Source organism: Solanum dulcamara, chromosome 6 (assembly GCF_947179165.1).
Source record: "Solanum dulcamara chromosome 6, daSolDulc1.2, whole genome shotgun sequence".
Classification (NCBI taxonomy): Eukaryota; Viridiplantae; Streptophyta; class Magnoliopsida; order Solanales; family Solanaceae; genus Solanum; species Solanum dulcamara.
Genome location: NC_077242.1, coordinates 2,065,155 through 2,083,447, shown reverse-complemented (window position 1 = coordinate 2,083,447; position 18,293 = coordinate 2,065,155). Strand labels below are relative to the sequence as shown.

Below are 18,293 nucleotides of genomic sequence, written 5' to 3'. Positions count from 1 at the left end.
TTTGCATCAATCAATGACAAGTGTTTAGTAGATTTTGGGCATCTCCGTGTCATATCCTCCTATCCCGACTTTTATCTTGCTGGACTAAACTGTCAGGGTTTGTTTGGTTTCCATACAAGTTATGATGGGATAAGATATGCTGAGATAAATTATGATGATATTAGTTATATTGTGATTAGTTTTTATTGCTTATTTGGTTTGTCATATTCAAAATTATATTTATTACATAATTTTTAAGAATAAGTTATTTGTTTACAAAAATACCCTCTATCTTATTTAGTATTTTTTTTACATTTTCTTTGCAACTCTTAGTTATTCATTCTTAAAAATAAAATTTTAATCTTATTTAACTTAAATATTTTTGTTTATGAATTTCCATAATTGTGCCGTGTGTTTTTAAAATTAAACTTTGATCGTATTTAATTTAAAAAATAAAACTTTCATTTTATTTAGCTTTAAATAAAATTTTCATCTTATTTAACTTAAAAGTAAAACTTTCACCTTATTTAGCTAAAAATAAAACTTCCATCTTATTTAGCTACAAATAAAACTTCCATCTTATTTAGCTTAAAAATTAAAACTTCCATTTTATGTTCATTAAAGTAAAAGAAATTTTATTATTAAAATTATTTACATTTTAAAGTTATCTACATTTTAATTGATATATAAAATATAATTTTTAAGTAAGTAATAAACTATTTAATTAAAAATATGTAATTTAGTAGTGGAGTGAACATTTTAAGAGAAATAAAGATATAAATAAACATAAGAATTAGACAAATAAATTCATCTTATAATATATTTGTAAATACAAATTGTACTTATAAAATGTAATTTTTTAATAGAAAAATATATTATCATAAAAACAACGATTAATTAAGGTCGTGAATGTTATTATAAATTATATTAATATACATGAATGTAAAAGTGACATATAAAAAAGAGTTTAATGAGGATATTTTTATCATTTCACATACTTTATCCCAGGATAAGTTATCCTGGGATTAGTATTCCACCCGCAGGGAGGGATAACTTATCCCAGGAATTCCTCTTTCGTGTTTCCCCGGAATTCATTTCTGGTGATACCTTCGCCGTCTGCGTTGAAATCTATGCCGTCGGTTATATCAAGGATGATCTCATCGGTACTGTGCGATTACTGATAAGTAGTTGTCTTGAAGGAATTGAAAATTCTAGAACTAGTACAAGTAGTACTGCAACTCCGGCATTTAGCCTTTGGAACATGTGGAACCCTAAAGTCACTCGCCTAAATTATCTTGGGATTAGTATTCAACCCGCAGGGAGGGATAACTTATCCCAATACTAATTGTTAATTCTGGGATAAGTTATTTCAGCCTTTGCAATCAAACAAAGAATTTAAGGGCACTCAAAAATTATTTTAAAACTAACTACTCTTATCCATCACACCAAACGACCTCTTAGGTAATAACATAGTACAATTATATATAGATGTTCGGCCAAGTTTTTGGATTTTTATTTTATTACTATCATATGCAAATCAGCGTGCAACCAACACAAATACTGAATAATCGTATTTAATAAGATTTGAATAAATGATAATAGATTGCTGATAATTTTATCTGCTCTAAAATTTGAATATGAGACTTCAGGGTACTCAAACTAGTTTATTGACCACTAGTGACTAAACCATAGCCTTGATGCAACTTTTGGGAAAGCCAGTTCGACAAACCAGTTCATTGACCACTGACTTAATGTGTTATTTTCATATATTGTGTGCCTTTGTTTAATTCAGCATTTGGCCAATTATCAATTTGGTGCTGGAATATATGTGATTGTGAAGTCCTAAATTAAACATTAGTATATACTATTGCGTTGGTAGAACACAGGGAAGTGATTATTACTCTGCTACATTAAAGAAGCTGAAGATAATAAGTATGTGACATAACATTTTTGCTATACATTTATTTTTTTTTCGTAACAAGAAACTGAAGATTGAAGCGCAAGCCATATATTATTCACCAAGATACGAGGATTATCGAACCTAAAAAACGCTTGTTATTCAATTGGCTTGGTACGACAGAAGTTCATTTTTTATTTTGTGGAGTGAAAGAAAATATGAAGTTCTTCGATATGCATAAATCTAGATATTTTCGAGTTTCAATAGATATACATTAATAATACGTAGGATTTACTAGCAATGCATTTATAATTATGGTTGTTAAATCATTTATAGGAAGAATTCATGAAATAGAATCACCTACAATCAAATAATCAGTATATTTATAATCAAGCTGCTATTTTGTATAATCACTTTTTTTCCTTGTCGTTTGGTTAAAATGATAAAAGGGTTATCATTCCAGAGTAAAGTTGTGGGATTAATTAGTTCATTATATGTTTTGGTAGAATTTTTAATATTGAAATTAACAATCTCGGTATTATTTATATTATAATTATTGTAGTATTATTTTGTACTACACTTTATGTAGGATAATAATTTCATAATAAAATGACAAAATTAAATGACACGTTTACCCTTCTCCAAGACTTTTCTCCCAAGTCTTTTAAGAAGGTGAAGTTAAAATTGAAAATAAATGATTATCCAAGTTTATCTAATTTCAACAAAATACACGCTTTATATTATATGATGAATATCATATTTTTAATCTAATGAACCAAGTATTTATCAATAACATATATCCACTAAATAATCACGTCAATATATCTACGCATTATAGTTTGAGTATAAGTTGTTTGCAAACCAAACAACTCCTTATTGATTATCGGTAATTATTCTCAAGTAGAATAAAATTGGGAACATCGGTTTTGATCTGCGGCGGAGTCAGAATTTTCACTAAGTAGGTTCAATATATGAAGAAGTAAACGCAAGAAGAATTCGAAGGAATTTCAATATCTACTATATATACATAAAAAATAATTTTAATCACGTATAAACAATAAAAATTTTCACTAAAGGGAATTAGGATGATTTGAAACTCTTATAAATAATTTTGTTTTTCCTTTTACAATTTTTAGAGTTCTAAAATATTTCTTTTTTAATTTTCCAATTTTTGGCTCCGCCCAGATTTTTGACCCATTTTTTTCCATCATCATTTATTCATCTCTTCCAAATTCTTCTCCTCGTTAACATGCCCTAAATTTATTCGAGCACACAATTTTTCTCGATGTGATCTTGTTCAAACTAAAAACAATCAAAGAATGGTAAAATAGAGTCAACAAAAATCAAATTGATGACAAAGATCGAATTGACATATATAACTCATATACATGAAGATACAAACGAGAAAACAAATGTGAAATTAAATCTTTGGAATTTCCTAATATTTTTTTTTATTTTGCATATTTTCGATGTGATAATGTACATTGGACTAGTTGCGCGTAAAATGAAGAGTGACTTCACGCTATTTCCTGGAGAGCGGAGAACCGGTCAGCCTCAGCCTCAGCCTCAGCTTTAGGATCCTGTAGGGCAGCAGAGCCCTTGAAGAGCAAAATAGCAAGGCTACCAATGTAGAAATGGATGAAACAACCATAGCAATGTGTTACAAATGAACCAAAGTCTGTCCCTACTATGCATTGCCAACCTGGTCCATACATCGTATCAAATTCCTAAAATTCAAAACAAAAGGGGTTATTAAATGAAATATATACATATAACTCATCGATGAAAAGCGACATGGTTCATGTTAGAGTAGGTAAAAAGTCCCAGTGTCCCACATTGATTGGGGAATGGACTAGTGATCATCTTGTATGGACTTGGATAATCTTCCTGCTCATGAGCTGACTTTTGGGGTTGAGTTAAGGCCAGGTGAAACCACATGGTGAATTTTCCCTCATCTACACGTACCAGGATTGAATTTCCTTTCTCATGAAGTAATTACACCATCAATTATTCTTTGTACATGAGTAAATTATTTTAGAGCGTGTGTATATCCCCTTGGCACACACACAAAAAAATTCTAGCGCAATAATAAAGCTGACTAAAAAAATATAGTAGGTTGTAACTAGGTTCCAATTCTAATTGTGAAATTCACTATCGTATTTGAATTCTATTATTAGAATATGATAGATGTGGATCACTAGGTACGAGTTCAACTGATACTGTGAGATTATATAAATCTATAATATTCAAAGTCTAAATCCTAAATTCGCCTCTAGCTAATTATGCTGTAATATAAAGCAAAGCCCTAGTGTATAGAAGAAAAAACAATTGATCTATTATTTATGAATTGTTACCTTTTTAAGGAAGCGGGCAATTTCAGTGGCCTCAGTGACATCAAAGAAGTCAAGTGCCTTTGCAGCCAAATCTAATGCATCTTGTTGCATGGCTGCCAACATATCTGTGTCTCCAATTACTGCTTTCCCTTCCAACATCTTGAAAATTTTAAAAAAAATTACAATATTTTTTCAAAAAAAAAAAAGAAGAAGCTAGAGGATGTGAAATTTGGTCCCTTTTTTATTTGTCTTTCTTTTCCCCCCTTTCCCTTTTTGTGTTTATCTCTTTTTCTCTTTTTTATTAGATTATATATAAGGATAAAAGAGCACATAGATGAGGATCCTGAATGTGTGGAGGTTAATTAGACTCATAGATTTGAAATTAAAGTGGTATTGTAGCATAATTCCAAATGTCCACTTGAGTAAAATGACAAACATAGTGGGCTAGCTCTTGTTTTGCCAAATACTTCCTTTAAATAGTATATGGCTACGAAATTACCTAATTATATACGTACATATAGACTTTCCATATATTTGCAGTGGATATGGTCGCAATTTGTCTTCTTATATGATGTTGGATAAACCTCAAATCATGAAGTAGTTTTTGAATTTGATTTCGGTTCAAGTCAAATTTTCTTATCAGAATTAGATCTATTCCATTAATTAATTCCTTGTTTACTCGATGTTGGACCTTAAATTATATTATTTGCACTTCAGTTGTCAAGCCTAGATACATACGTTAACATTTTTCTTGAGGATAATCCACAGGATTATGCAATGTCTTTCACTAATCTTGTGTTTTGGCAGTATACTAATTATTCTATATATCTAATATTTCCCTCAAAGTCTAAGAAGAATCGTGGAATGTGTTAGAAAAGTGTTAAAAGTGTACATACGTATCCTCCCAAAACACCTCAACAAAAGCTTTAAAAAAAACACCTTGTAAATAAAATAGTACTAATATTAAAGTTATAAAAAGAGGCAACATTAGAATTTTAATTATTTGGATTCTAAATTCTAAAATAATGATTGTGAGATATTAATAATTAGGTTCTATCTAAATTTTATTCCATATTTAATGAATTTCTCCGTCCCAAATTTCAAGATATCTCTTTCGGGAAGAAAAGAAAAAGAGTCTCGATGACACGTAATAATAAGTTACGTGTTTAATAGAAGCAAACACCAGTTGATTTTTGTTTGCTTCTTTGTGGTGGCAGGTTCTTGTAGGCTCTTGTTCTTCTTGTCATTGACTCATTTCCAATTTTCTTTAAATCTTTGGGATGAAGATGGCTAATTTGATAGTAGAAAGTGTCGGGAACCCGCACATAGCGGGAGCTTTAGTGTACCAGACTGTTCTTTTAAAGTATCGGAAAAAAGGCACCGATTAATTCTCATTTTTTTCGGATCGTCTTTAAACAAAAAATAATAGAGAAATTAAAGAAAATAACAATAACACGATCACCTAAAAAAATATTTACTATATGAAAAATTATTACAACTATATAATACACAATATTTCTCTCACACACCCAATTCCTAAAATACTATTCCTAGGAGATCTTCAATAGAATTATCTCTAAACCTCTCCTCTAGTATACAAAGAATTGAATTTTTGGTGATGTTATGTTCATGGTGGATATGCCTATTTATAGGCAATTCAGAGGCATAATTGGTGCTTATGAACACATTTATGTCACCATATTTGACAAACTGTATGAAAACAATTAGCCTTCTTTTTTGACTTTCACCAACCAAATGCCCATAATTTTGACATTTTTCTTCTTTATTCAAACAAATACAACAAAAAGTAGAAATGAATAGACATTTGTGGGAAGTGAATCTGAAAAATATAAAATTATCTTTTATCTAATTTAATTTGGAGTCGAATTGTCAACTGTCTATCAAAAATAACTTCTAAATACAATTACGTACGTACACACCACACTCCCTACACTTCACTTAAGAAATATAATTATGAAATTATATTAAATATGTTTTTACTGTTGTAATTTGAAGCTGAAGTTGTAGACAAGTATGTACCTAAGTTATGAAGGATATATAATGGATGAAGCCTTGCTGGACAAAAACTAATAATAATTACTGTACGTTGGTATTAAATTTGAACTTCATTCTATTTCATTCAATAACCGATCTTTTTGTATGTAAATTTTCTGGCTATGCCAACAGCCACATGGGTCAGGCCTATCAGCTCCCTTTTGTGTACCTACCAGGATTCATTATCCACAAAAAGAAAACCAACGGAAAAAAGGACAGTACTCTGCATTAAAACTTTCGCTATGCGTTGGATTTGGAAAAGGATGACCACAAGGGTCTATTTTACGCAGTCTTATCTTGTATTTCTGTCAGAGGCTGTTTTCAAGGCTTGAATCCGTGACCTCCTGAACGTTCACATGACAACAACTTTATCAATTACTCCAAGACTTCCCTCCCAAATAAAAAAAACCAATGGAATAACAGATCTATTCATGTGGCAGTGTAATATTTTTCATCGCGATGAATAATTAGATGGCGATTTCTTATTTTTTATTTTGCATTTAATACAGGAAACCCAAATTTCAATATCATAACGTACTCCTAATTATATAAGGCATCGCACTTTTTTAGTAAATTGGCAGATGGAACGTCTGACAAAATCCAACTCAACCTACCTAATAACGTGTCACCGACTCCTCCTTCGTGTCGGTAACGACATTCAACCTTCCTTCTTCGCAATGCCACTTCACCTAATAAATCTTCATTTTACTTTTCATTCAACGCAAGAGCGTGCTATATCGATCGACTAATTATTTATTGTTCAATCATTTATAGATTTTATCCTCATCGACATAATATGAATACATAAAATATTTGAATTTTGGGTAAAAATTATTGAAATTCAAACAAAAATAACTGAAGAATACATATTTGATTAAAGTTTAAATAAAAAATAAAATAAAATATATTTTTGAATTTCAATTGTATACATTTAAACTCCAATCATATAAACTACATAATTATGCAACATTCATACTATAAATATAGTTTACTCATTAATAATTTCTGTTTTTAGATTTTAAGTCAAATACATATATTAAAGATACTAGATACATTCTGAAATACTGATTCATAAGGAGAGAGATGGGCGAGAGAGTCGGTATAACCCACGTACATGTGAATCATACTAGAAACATGTTTTTAAGATACCAAATACATTCTAGATAAATTCTGAAATACGAGAGAGAGGTGATCAAGAGAGTAAGTGTATCTCAAAATACATGTGAATCACGCTTGAATACAGTATATCTGGACAAATTACACCTCATTTGACCCATATATATCCAAAATATATGTATCTAAATACGCCAAATACATGTATCTGGCTAACCAAATGTGGTACGAAAGGTAATTTTTTGAAAATAAAAATAAAGGCACATAATTAAATCCTAGACTAGTGAAATTTGTATTATTTGCTCAAACTTTAAACTGTGAATATCACTTAAATAATAATTCTAAAATCAAATATCCGTACACTTGTGTCGGAAAATCCAATTGTTCTATAGCTTCAATTTAGATATGGGACGATGACAAAAACAAAAAAGGAAAGGAGCTAGGGAATCTTGTGATAAAGTTACTATGAATATATAGAATGCACTTGCTCCGCCACCTTTTCCGCTCCACCATCTCTTCATATTTTTACTATTCTAAGCCTTCCTTTTTTCATTTCTCATATATTCTTCTTCAGTTCGAAAACCCCATAAAAACATTACTATAAAACAAATAAAATCTCTCTCAAAAAAAATAAATTGTTCTGAGAATTGTATTTCATTATAATTTTCTCCATTAAAGCTTAAAGGTATCACCAGGTTTGAGACGACTCGTCGGAAAATGGCGCGCCGTCTCTTCACCTGCTTCGGCAAAGGCGGTTCTTCTCATTCTTCTTCGAAAAATCACAGCTCTAATAACGACAGTGCGACGGCGGATTTAACGGCGGAGGAGCAAAAACGGTGTGGGCCGGTGGTGGTGGAGTTATTCTCATCGCAGGGCTGCGCCACCTCACCTGAGGCGGAGCTATTGTTTTCGAGGATTGGGAGAGGCGATTTTAACCTAGAAATGCCGGTGATTTTGTTGGCTTATCATGTGGATTATTGGGATTATATGGGCTGGAAGGATCCATTCGGGTCGAGTTTATGGACCGTAAAACAAAAGGCTTATGTTGAAGCCTTAAATCTTGATACAATGTTTACTCCTCAGATTGTGGTTCAGGGACGAGCTCAATGTGTTGGGAATGAACAAGATGCTGTTTTCTCTTGCATCAATTCCGCTCCCAGATTTGCTGCTCCTTCCTTCCAGGTTTGTTATTGTTACCAAATTGATCGTAATAATGCACTATTTTATCGAATTTATGGTTGTAATTGAATCATATTTATAATTAATCAGAGTTTTTGGGTTCGAGCTATGTAAATGGAAAATAATCTGATAAGGAGTGTGTGTTCCCCTATTTCATGGCCTTATGGATCGGGGATCCAGATTAGTCTATGTTAACGAATTGGTCCACTACAGAAACAAGACTTCATAAGTTCAGGGACTTGAGAGTGGAACAAAACACAGGGAGACTCAACCGTCTCCCGAAAAGAGATGCAGGTATGTTGAAAAGACAATTATCTCGCTTGCAAACATATCTGGGCGGGATTAATTATATGACAGGGGTACCCGATATTGTAATCATCGTTGATCAGCACGAAGAATATACGGCACTGCGAGAGTGATTTACTTTAGGAATTCCAACAATTTGTTTAACCAATACAAATTGTGCCCCCGATCTCGCAGATATATAAAGCGGGTAACTGACACCGAGTGTGAAACCAAAAAATAGAGAACTCAATGAGGACCAGAAAGACTTTAATAAAATGGTGTTTGGTCTTCCCTAGATCTTCTTTAAAAAAAAATTGGGGGAGGGGAAGGAGAAATTCAGGAGGAGATTACGAAGTGGGGAATCAAAACTCATCAACAAGTTAAAAGTTGAGGTAGTTAACCAACTAAGCTACTGAGATTCTCTGTAGATCTTTATCTTTCTTCATGAGCTTATTATCTTCAAATGCAAATCATGTTTTATATTTTATACCAATTTGTCTTTGGTTATTCCATCTGATCAAAATGGGTACGGAGAATTCAACTAGTCGGTTTCAGTTAATGTGGGATTAATTGATTTGATTCCTCGTGATCGCTTATGGTTGCACCAAGTTGCAATATACTGATCACTGGAAAGGAGAAGTTAAAATGGGCATTTTGGTCTTGCCAAGATCTTTGTTATCTTCAAATGCAAATCATGTTTTTGTTATTCCATCTCATCAAATCAATCAAAATGGATATAGAGAATTGATAGAGCAGATTCCAATTAATGTGGATTGATTAATTCCTCATGATCTTGCATCAGGTTACAATGTACTGGAAATGATAAGCTAATATGTGGAATTCAAGATTTGATCATTTGGATCTGAAAAAGATTCAATCTATCCCATTTCATACCATAATCAAGAAAATGTTAGCTCAATTTTGACCTCAGAACATTATTCTGATTCTTTACTTGAATTGGTAAAATTCAGTTTAACACTCTTCTGCGTTTGTTGGGAACTTGCGATTAGTATAGTTTTTATGTACCAACTCTTATGAAAATACATCTGGCTTAGAAACGGATTTAAGATTTAAACTTGGATGGATTCAACCTTAAGTTTCTTAAATTGAACTCAGTCTACTTTGGAAATTATGACTCGGGAATTCAGTATTTGCAGAAATTTTAGTTGTTTTTCTCAATTCCGTTTCAAAAATATTAGATTCAGTCGAATAATGGTTGTATCTGGTCTATGCATGTTTCTAATGCTGCAAAAAAACTTTACAGGCGACATTCGAGAGGCCAACACCAGAGTCATTGCAAGTATCTCTATTAGGATCTCTGAGGAGTAAGGTGGACAATGGTGGTGCCAACGTGATGATTGCTCTGTATGAATGTGGTTTGGTGACTGATATCGCTACAGGAGAGAACAAAGGAAAAATGCTTGCGAATGACTATGTTGTTAGGAAGCTGGAGAAGCTTTGCTCTGTAAAGGATATTACTGCAAAGAAAACAATCTCTGGAACTGTCAACTTCTCTCTTTGGGATGGCTTCAATAGCAGCAAATGTGGCGTAGCGCTGTTTGTGGAAACTGGCTCTCATCAAATTTGTGGATCACAAAACTTTAAATTTCCAGAAAATCTCTGAATTCTTTGATGATATATCACTGATTGAAACTATTGATGTGCTGGTTATAGGTTGGATTGCTGCGTCTCTGGAAAAAAATAATCTGCAAAACATTCTATATACCAGCTTGTTCCTTATGTATATAGGTTGTGTGAGATTGTTCATGTTAGATTCTTCATCCTTTTTCCTTTCTTTTTTTAACGGTTTGACATAGTGATTCTTTTCCTTGTACTGTGTAATTGGATTGTTAGAAAATGCGATTAGAGATATTTTAGTGTAAATGCTTTTCCCAACTTTTTTCTCTCGCTTTGATATACTTGTAAACGCCAATGAGATCAAGACAGTCTGGTAAATTCTTAGTCACATCGTGTGTTTTCACCAAATTATGTAAATTTACTATGATTTGCTTTAAGTTAAATAGGAACTACTTAACTACATAAGCACTCCTACCGTAAATAGTAATTCTCTTTATAGTTTGAACTAATTACATATTATGTCATTAATTAATAATTTTGTATTAGATCTCAAATAAGATACAAGATACATTATGAAATATATATACATAGGGAGAGAGGCGAGCGAGAATGGCAGTGTATCTCATATGCATGTGAATCACACTAGATACATATATCTTTGATACCAAATACATTCTGAAATACAGATTCATAGAGAGAAATGAGCGAGAGAGGGACGAGGAGAAGAGAGGTGCACGAAGGAGTTAGTATATTTCAAATTCATGCTTAGATACAATGTATTAGAAACAATTACACTTAATTTGAGTATCCAAGTGCACCATACATACATCTGGCGAAATAATGTGGTAAGGAAGGTAATTTTAAAAACTGAAGTGAAAGCACATAATTAGACCCTAAACAAAGTAAGTTTTGTGTTATTTGCTCTTAAGTTAAATGAGGTAAAAATGCATGTCAGTGAATTATGGTCATTCGTCAGATCACTTTTCTTTTTCATCTTTTCATGTGGTAAAATCTTTTAATCATTATGCGTTACTTCAATTCCCTAGCACGAAGAAGTGCACGAAACACCTATAGATAATTCCAATTTTCAGCTTAAAGTTCTTAGTAGTTACCATGAAGTCAAATGTAAACTAACATATTAAGCATTATTTTAGTTTCTGTCTCCCTTTGTGGAACTCATAACATTGTGGCTACAGGAGCAGTATTGTTTTATGTTTCAATGCACCAAAAGAATAGGTTTTCAGCAAAAAGTAATGCAATATCTACAAGAATACAACCAAGCAATTACATAACAAGCTTTTACTGCATGAAGAAGAAACTAAACCTCCACTGATTATTTTTCTTTACAAGACGGACCACACTACCCCTTTTCCACCTTCCTTCGAAAGAATTAAAGCAGAAAATGGATGGATGTGGCTTGACATTTCAATTATGGCAAAAGAGGAACTTGCATTAAAATCCACAAGTGCTTTATACTGAATCAACTGCCTCAACCTGCTGCCGAGCGAGATACTTCTCCCTTCGTTCCTTCTATTGAACAGTAGCAAGCAGACACACATTGTTAAGAGGAATCAAACTTGAAAAGATATATGCTTTTATATGCAGAGACAGATAGCCTTACCCATTCATCTATTACTAGACCTTCTCCTACAACTTTTGGTCCAGTTTCAACTGGAGGTTTCTTGCGAGATTCTAGGGCTGCCTCAGCTTCGGCCAACTGACGTTTTAGTTTCTCCAGTACCTTGATCAATCAAGTTATTTAGTCGGAGAATGAGAGCAAAATGAACAAGCAGATAAACAGTAACATGTCTAATTCTTACTGGAGAAGGTCGTTCTGGATCCAAGAATACCACCCGTAGGATACGTTCAATAGTCACTTGATCCTTTTGTTCATCAAACTGCATCAACATGAACCAAAAAGGGTTATAACACAGTTGGAATTATTGACAAGAAACAATGAGTGGCGCTATAGATTTATATTCTATAGTAACACGTCAGATTTCACACAAAACAAGGCCCCCATATTTTATTTGCACGTGTACCCAATCACTCTATTTACGATTACACCAAGACTTCCCTCCAAGGAGTATAGAATGATAAGAAAAGAAAATCTTTTGTAATCCTGACTATGTCAAAGACAGGACAAGAAGAAATGGGTTATGTGACACTGTGATGCTCCTAGATTTGATTAACAAACATGAGCTCATTGAAAAAGCAATGAGATAATAAAGCATGGGGGTTGCAGGCAAAAGCAACTGCTCTCAGCTACATTGAAAAAAGCACCTGAGCTCAACAGCTTCCTATATATAAAGTCTGCCATTTTTTCAGGATACTCTAACTGGTATAATATATAATAAAGAGAACTCTTTTGTCACAAAATCCAATTGGTGAATGAAAGAAGCACCCATGTGTAAATTGGATTTTAAGATAACACTAAACCACAAACTTATCTCTATAAAATTTTAATAATCCTTTTCTCGGAACTTATCAGCAGCATCTTATCTAATGTTTGATGCTACTTTAGTAAAAGGACGGGAATCAGCTAAAATATCCTTTCTTAGTCAAAGCTTACTGGAAAGAGCTTCAACTATGTCACCCATAGCAAAGGTGGTAAGAGAAGATTCAGAATTAAGTGAAGGACTAAGAAGAAACGAGCACTGAGCCACATGAATATAGCCACCAGAAATTAGCTATACATCCTGGATGAACTTTATGACTTGAATTTATGGTGCAATAAAGATTCAAGCATCTTCTAAGTTCTAACAAATTATTAGCACTTTTAATAAGATAGATAGGTAGGAGCATGCAAAGAAGACGTAATTTCAAATAATGCCTGACCTATGATAGAGCTCCTCATTTACCCACATCTTATCACCAAATGGTCTATTCATATAAGCTGTAAAAATTAGAATCCTAGCTGATTTTCATAATGATGTTCAGGTGGATAGGACAGAGTTTATCCTGAACAAAGAACAGTACAGAGAACAGAAATAATGAACTCATGACTTTCAGCACAAAATAGGACGAAAAACAAAAAATTGTCCAGAATCCTGACAAGTCGGCCTCACCTTTCCATTTCAATATGTTGTGTTAAAGTGCATGAAATCATCAGCAAGAAAATTGATGTGTTGCACAAATGATAAGTATAAAGCTATAGAAGCATGATACCCTCACTTTTTTTTATGGTCAAAAGATTCTGTAATCCCATAAAATTGCCGCTTTTAAAAAGACTTAGGAAGTTCAGTTACTTACCAACTCAGGTACATAATCTACTCCTTCTTTCACCTTCAAGCTCATGATCTTGAACTTTACCTTGCTCTTTTGGTCCACAGGCTTTTCGTTGTTCTCAGGGTGCTCAACAAACTTGAAGACTATCGTTTAGACACACAATCAAAATCTAAGTTGATATTTTTCATCAAAAAAAAAGAAAAAAGAAAAATGGAAAAGAAAACTTAGGGAAACCAATTACCAGTAGCAATAACGCTTTCACCAGGTTCGAGAATGCCTCCAGGAGGTCGCATGTAGCAGCTCTTCGGTGCAGTAGTTTGAAACTAAAATACACATGGAAGAATCAGAAAAAAAGGAAATATTAGAAGCTTACACCACCAGTTATAAGTTGTGACAATCATAAACGAAACCTCCATATTACAACAACTACTACTACTAATATGCTACAATCACAAACTAGACGAGGTCAGCTATATTATTTACAGAAACACCAGTACAAAAAAATTGACTTGGAGAATCTTGCAAGATGCATCGTGAATTTAAGAAGTAAAGACAAAAGTATAAATCAGAGTGCTCGCGGAAGCAACAAAGAATGATTTTCTTTATTTTACTTTTTTATATTTGTTTACAGATGGATATAAAATTCGTTATGTTATTACTATATACTCCCAACATTTCAATTTGTTTGCCTAGTTTTGACTTGCCATGGAGTTTAAGAATGTAAAGTTGACTTTTAAATCTTGTGGTATTAAACTAAAAATATGTAGAATGTACCATAATGCCTTTTAATTTCATGGCTAAACATGTCATGTGCAAAACTGAAATTAAAAAGTTGTCCATAAAAAGAGACATTTTTTTAAGCGGACTAAAAAGGAAAAGTAAGACGAGCAAATTGAAATAAAGGGAGTACTAAGCAAGAGACCCTTTTGCAACTTCAATGAACTTCATATTGCTTTCATTAGCTAACTTATTTTGGTTTAGCCTTTCGACCCTAAAAGCATAGAACAGACTCATTTTATGTTGGAATTGGGGACTGAGCTACCACAAAGAGTAAACGGGAACGATTTGAAAGTAGATGCTATTGGTTCAAATCATGAACCATCCAGAAGATCCAGAAATGGTAAAAAAATCATTAGGAAATTAATGACAACAAGCGCTACTCAATGCCTCTTTCTTCTGATAGATAAACACTTGGCATGCCGTATAGATTAAAAGTGATTTCTGAAAACTACAGACCTTACTAGCACAAATTATCAGAGTTGATTTCTCATATAGTCACTTAGTTATTATCTCAGAAAGTTTCCAATTTTCTTCAACAAAGAAAGTGACTTTCTGATATCATAATTATAAATTGAGTATTCACATGAGAAATCAACCCCAAATTATTACGGAAAGGATCTTTAAATAGATTACCTTAAATGCAACATAAGATTTGCTAGTGTTCTTAATCTTTACAGCACTCTTCACCTGCTTTCCAGGTTCATCTGCCAAAACAAAAAATATAAAATTTAACAGGTAAAAGCAGAGCACAATTCCTCTATTTTTTACACGAAATTATAAGACCTAAAAAACCGGAAATTGTTGACTTAAAACAGAAGTCAATTTAGTCAACGGCGAGGTAAACGGACGTACAAGGGAAGTAGAGAGTGTTAGCTGGATCGAGCCGAAGCCTACGTCGAGCTGGAAGCAGTGATCTAGCAACGGAGCTAACGGACGTAGAAGTACGAGAGCTGTTAGATCCGACGCCGTTTTGGTGACTGTGATTCTGAGAGTGAAGATTCTGTGTAGACGACGTCGAAGAAGAAGTAGTTCCTGATTGCCAGAGAGGACAAAGCTTCCAGAGCTTCCCGTCGGAGTTATGTGACTTGTGGTGGTCGGCGATGGCCATAGAGCGGAGTTTTGGCCGGAATGTACTTGAGTTTTCCGATGATAAAGTTGCAATTTTCCGGTGACAAAAATTAGGGCAGCTTGTAAATTGTCCTTAGTGGGGAAACTCTTTCACGACGTTGACAATATTTTGAAGGTTAGAAAGAAGTCACGTAATTATATCTAAGATTTATATCGAAGTTTTCGGTAATTTGTTTCTTTATGTAATTCGTTCATTTAGGGCCGAGAAGACGAGTGTAGCGACGTTGAAATAATTTAAATATGATAAATTAACATAATTTGTTTATGTTTTTGTAATTCATGGATTTAGTGGCGAATAAGATAAGTGAAACAAGTTGAAATGATTTGATAATGTGTAAGTAGCTTTAATATGAGATAACAAGAATTAAGAGAGATAAAATTAAGTTTTAAAAAAAGGAAGTAATTAGATTGGATGTGACACATTTTGAATTTATTAAATATTAAGATAGAAGCATTTGAAGGTTAATGATTATAATAAAATATTAGTAAATAATAAAGTGTTATCGTAATTTTTACGGGAGAGGTCAACGACTAGTTAGTAATGGCACATTCTTTTATTCTTTGTTATATATTACTAATTTGTTACTTCAATTGTTTTGTATTTTGTTATCATTCTTTCTTGCGATTTTGTTTAATTATTATTTTTTGAATCAAAATTTATAACTATATTTCTATCTCACTAGAATAAGAATAAACTATAAGTGCATTGTACCTTTTTCACACTCACCTTATATAATTGCATTGAGTATACTACATATTATTATCGTTAAATTTTTTACTTAGATCAATTGACTTAGGTCGCACAATATAAAGTTTTCTTAAAAGAAAAAACATTTTCTACCATATTTTTTTCAATATTTAAAAAATAAATCCAATATTTTCTATTTAAAGATAAAAATATAGTATTATTCATCTCATGAAGATACTTAAAAATATTTGCAGTTGATGGTGGAGGAAAGTGCACAGAAAGAAGCGCGTTGTCGGATTTCAAATCACGGGTTTAAGTGCATTTCTTTTTTTGTTTTCACGTCCGTTCACAACGTTAATTTAATTAGTTGAAAATGGCCAATCTTGGGTAAATTAGTAGTAGTAACATTCTATGGGGGCAATTAAAGAGTAGGAACCAAACAACCTCGTGAGTACTTAATTAATTTAATTGTCTTTTGGGTGATTAGTTACTTATAATTCTGCACATCATCATTGTAGTTGTTAATTTTGAGCTTACACAATTCCTCATATCATATTATTCTTTATGCTCTCAATTAGTAGGTCCACATTAGATGTGCATGATGAGATAAGATATTTTTTTTTTTATGATCTTGAACAATCTTCATTTTATTATTTAACTTTTGAAATTGATTTATACCAAAATTTTATTTTGTTATAATGATATCAAAGTTAAACTCACTTCAATTCTTGATTTACTCGATGTTGAATCATCATATAATATATTTATTCATCAGTTGACAAGTCTGAACGTACGGGGATTAAAAACTTTATATCAATATTGGCTATTTAAGAATGGAAATAAGCTAAGTTTGATCTTTTTATATGAATTTAGAATAATTTTTGTCTCACGAGCTATATTGTGATTAAGTGAATTTCAAAGTTTCATTTGTTTATTAGACTCAGGTCATTGTCTATAGTCTATAGTAGATATAAAAATCATCTAAAAATGGGATTAAAATTAATGCATGTGCACATTTGATAGAGATTTTTAGTTCCACACATTCTTCCTCACCTTTTGGCTTAAAAAAAGGTGTAATAAAAAGTTTCCAACTTAAGGAGTAGTACTATTTAAGTCGTTTAGTAAAATCATCTTCATAATTCAACAATTATAGTCTCTTCTACATTTCATATCTTTTTATATTTTCAAAGTTTCTTGTATCTTTTGGACTTTGTTTCTATTTTACATAGCCTCAAGATTCCAATATTCTAAAATCCATTGGTCATAGAAAAACAATACTAACAAAGATTTGTTGCTATCAGATAATCATGATTCATGACTCAAATTTTATTTTTTATCTAGAACTTGTACACATCGTTTTTGTTTTCAATATAAAATTTAATTGATTCACATCAATAAAGACATTTATTAAATTTAATGAATAAGAGTTGATCTTTCTTACAACAAAACATATTAAACATGTGTATCACTAAAATTGAAATGCATACAACATCCTAATTAATGGAAAGTCGTAGAGCAATGTGTATGCGCACTATAATCACCTATCATGAAGGATGGTCAATTAAATATTTATAATCGAAAAATATATAATGTAATCTTACAAAATATTTTAAAATAGATTTTATTGATATATACCGAGTATTTTTAAAAATATTTTAGAAAAAATTTCATAGGTATTAAGTTAGACGACAATAATAACAATAATATATATCTATTGTAATCTCACAAATTAAATTTGAAGAAATAATATATATATGCATATCTCTCTGTCATAAAGATAAAGATAACGTTATTTCTGATAAATCCTGAACGGCTCAAATAATGTGTTAAGTAAGACAAGATTGCATATAGATAGAGGGACAATAACATGAGTAGACAGCAAATATGAAATGGCACGGCATCTGGCTGTTAGGCAATGATAAATAATCGTAATGATCACACACCTACTTGTTAGTAAGGTTATCAATGAGCATATGAAGTGTCAAATTTCTTAATATATTTTTTTCAACTTTAATTTCAACTTTAAATATTCGTGATTTTCAATTTATTA

At 32.0% G+C, this 18,293-nt stretch overlaps 3 protein-coding genes across 3 annotated transcripts; 1 reads left to right on the top strand and 2 right to left on the bottom strand.

Moving 5' to 3' along the window:
- Window positions 1-3,215: 3,215 nt before the first annotated feature.
- Window positions 3,216-4,549, bottom strand: LOC129892085 (uncharacterized). Its single transcript, XM_055967629.1, has 2 exons — window positions 4,231-4,549; window positions 3,216-3,603 (listed from the first exon to the last, which is right to left on the bottom strand). Exons 1-2 carry the CDS (start codon window positions 4,366-4,368, stop codon window positions 3,394-3,396), a joined length of 348 nt encoding a protein of 115 aa, XP_055823604.1. The 5' UTR covers window positions 4,369-4,549; the 3' UTR covers window positions 3,216-3,393.
- A 3,183-nt stretch (window positions 4,550-7,732) lies between these two features.
- On the top strand, window positions 7,733-10,725 carry LOC129893264 (uncharacterized). The gene is made up of 2 exons (XM_055968774.1): window positions 7,733-8,559; window positions 10,106-10,725. The coding sequence occupies exons 1-2, from the start codon at window positions 8,095-8,097 to the stop codon at window positions 10,463-10,465; spliced, it is 825 nt and encodes a 274-aa protein (XP_055824749.1). The 5' UTR covers window positions 7,733-8,094; the 3' UTR covers window positions 10,466-10,725.
- An 868-nt stretch (window positions 10,726-11,593) lies between these two features.
- On the bottom strand, window positions 11,594-15,766 carry LOC129892429 (vesicle-associated protein 4-1-like). Its single transcript, XM_055967995.1, has 7 exons — window positions 15,280-15,766; window positions 15,061-15,131; window positions 13,889-13,970; window positions 13,672-13,790; window positions 12,240-12,317; window positions 12,041-12,160; window positions 11,594-11,949 (listed from the first exon to the last, which is right to left on the bottom strand). Exons 1-7 carry the CDS (start codon window positions 15,533-15,535, stop codon window positions 11,890-11,892), a joined length of 786 nt encoding a protein of 261 aa, XP_055823970.1. The 5' UTR covers window positions 15,536-15,766; the 3' UTR covers window positions 11,594-11,889.
- Window positions 15,767-18,293: the final 2,527 nt, after the last annotated feature.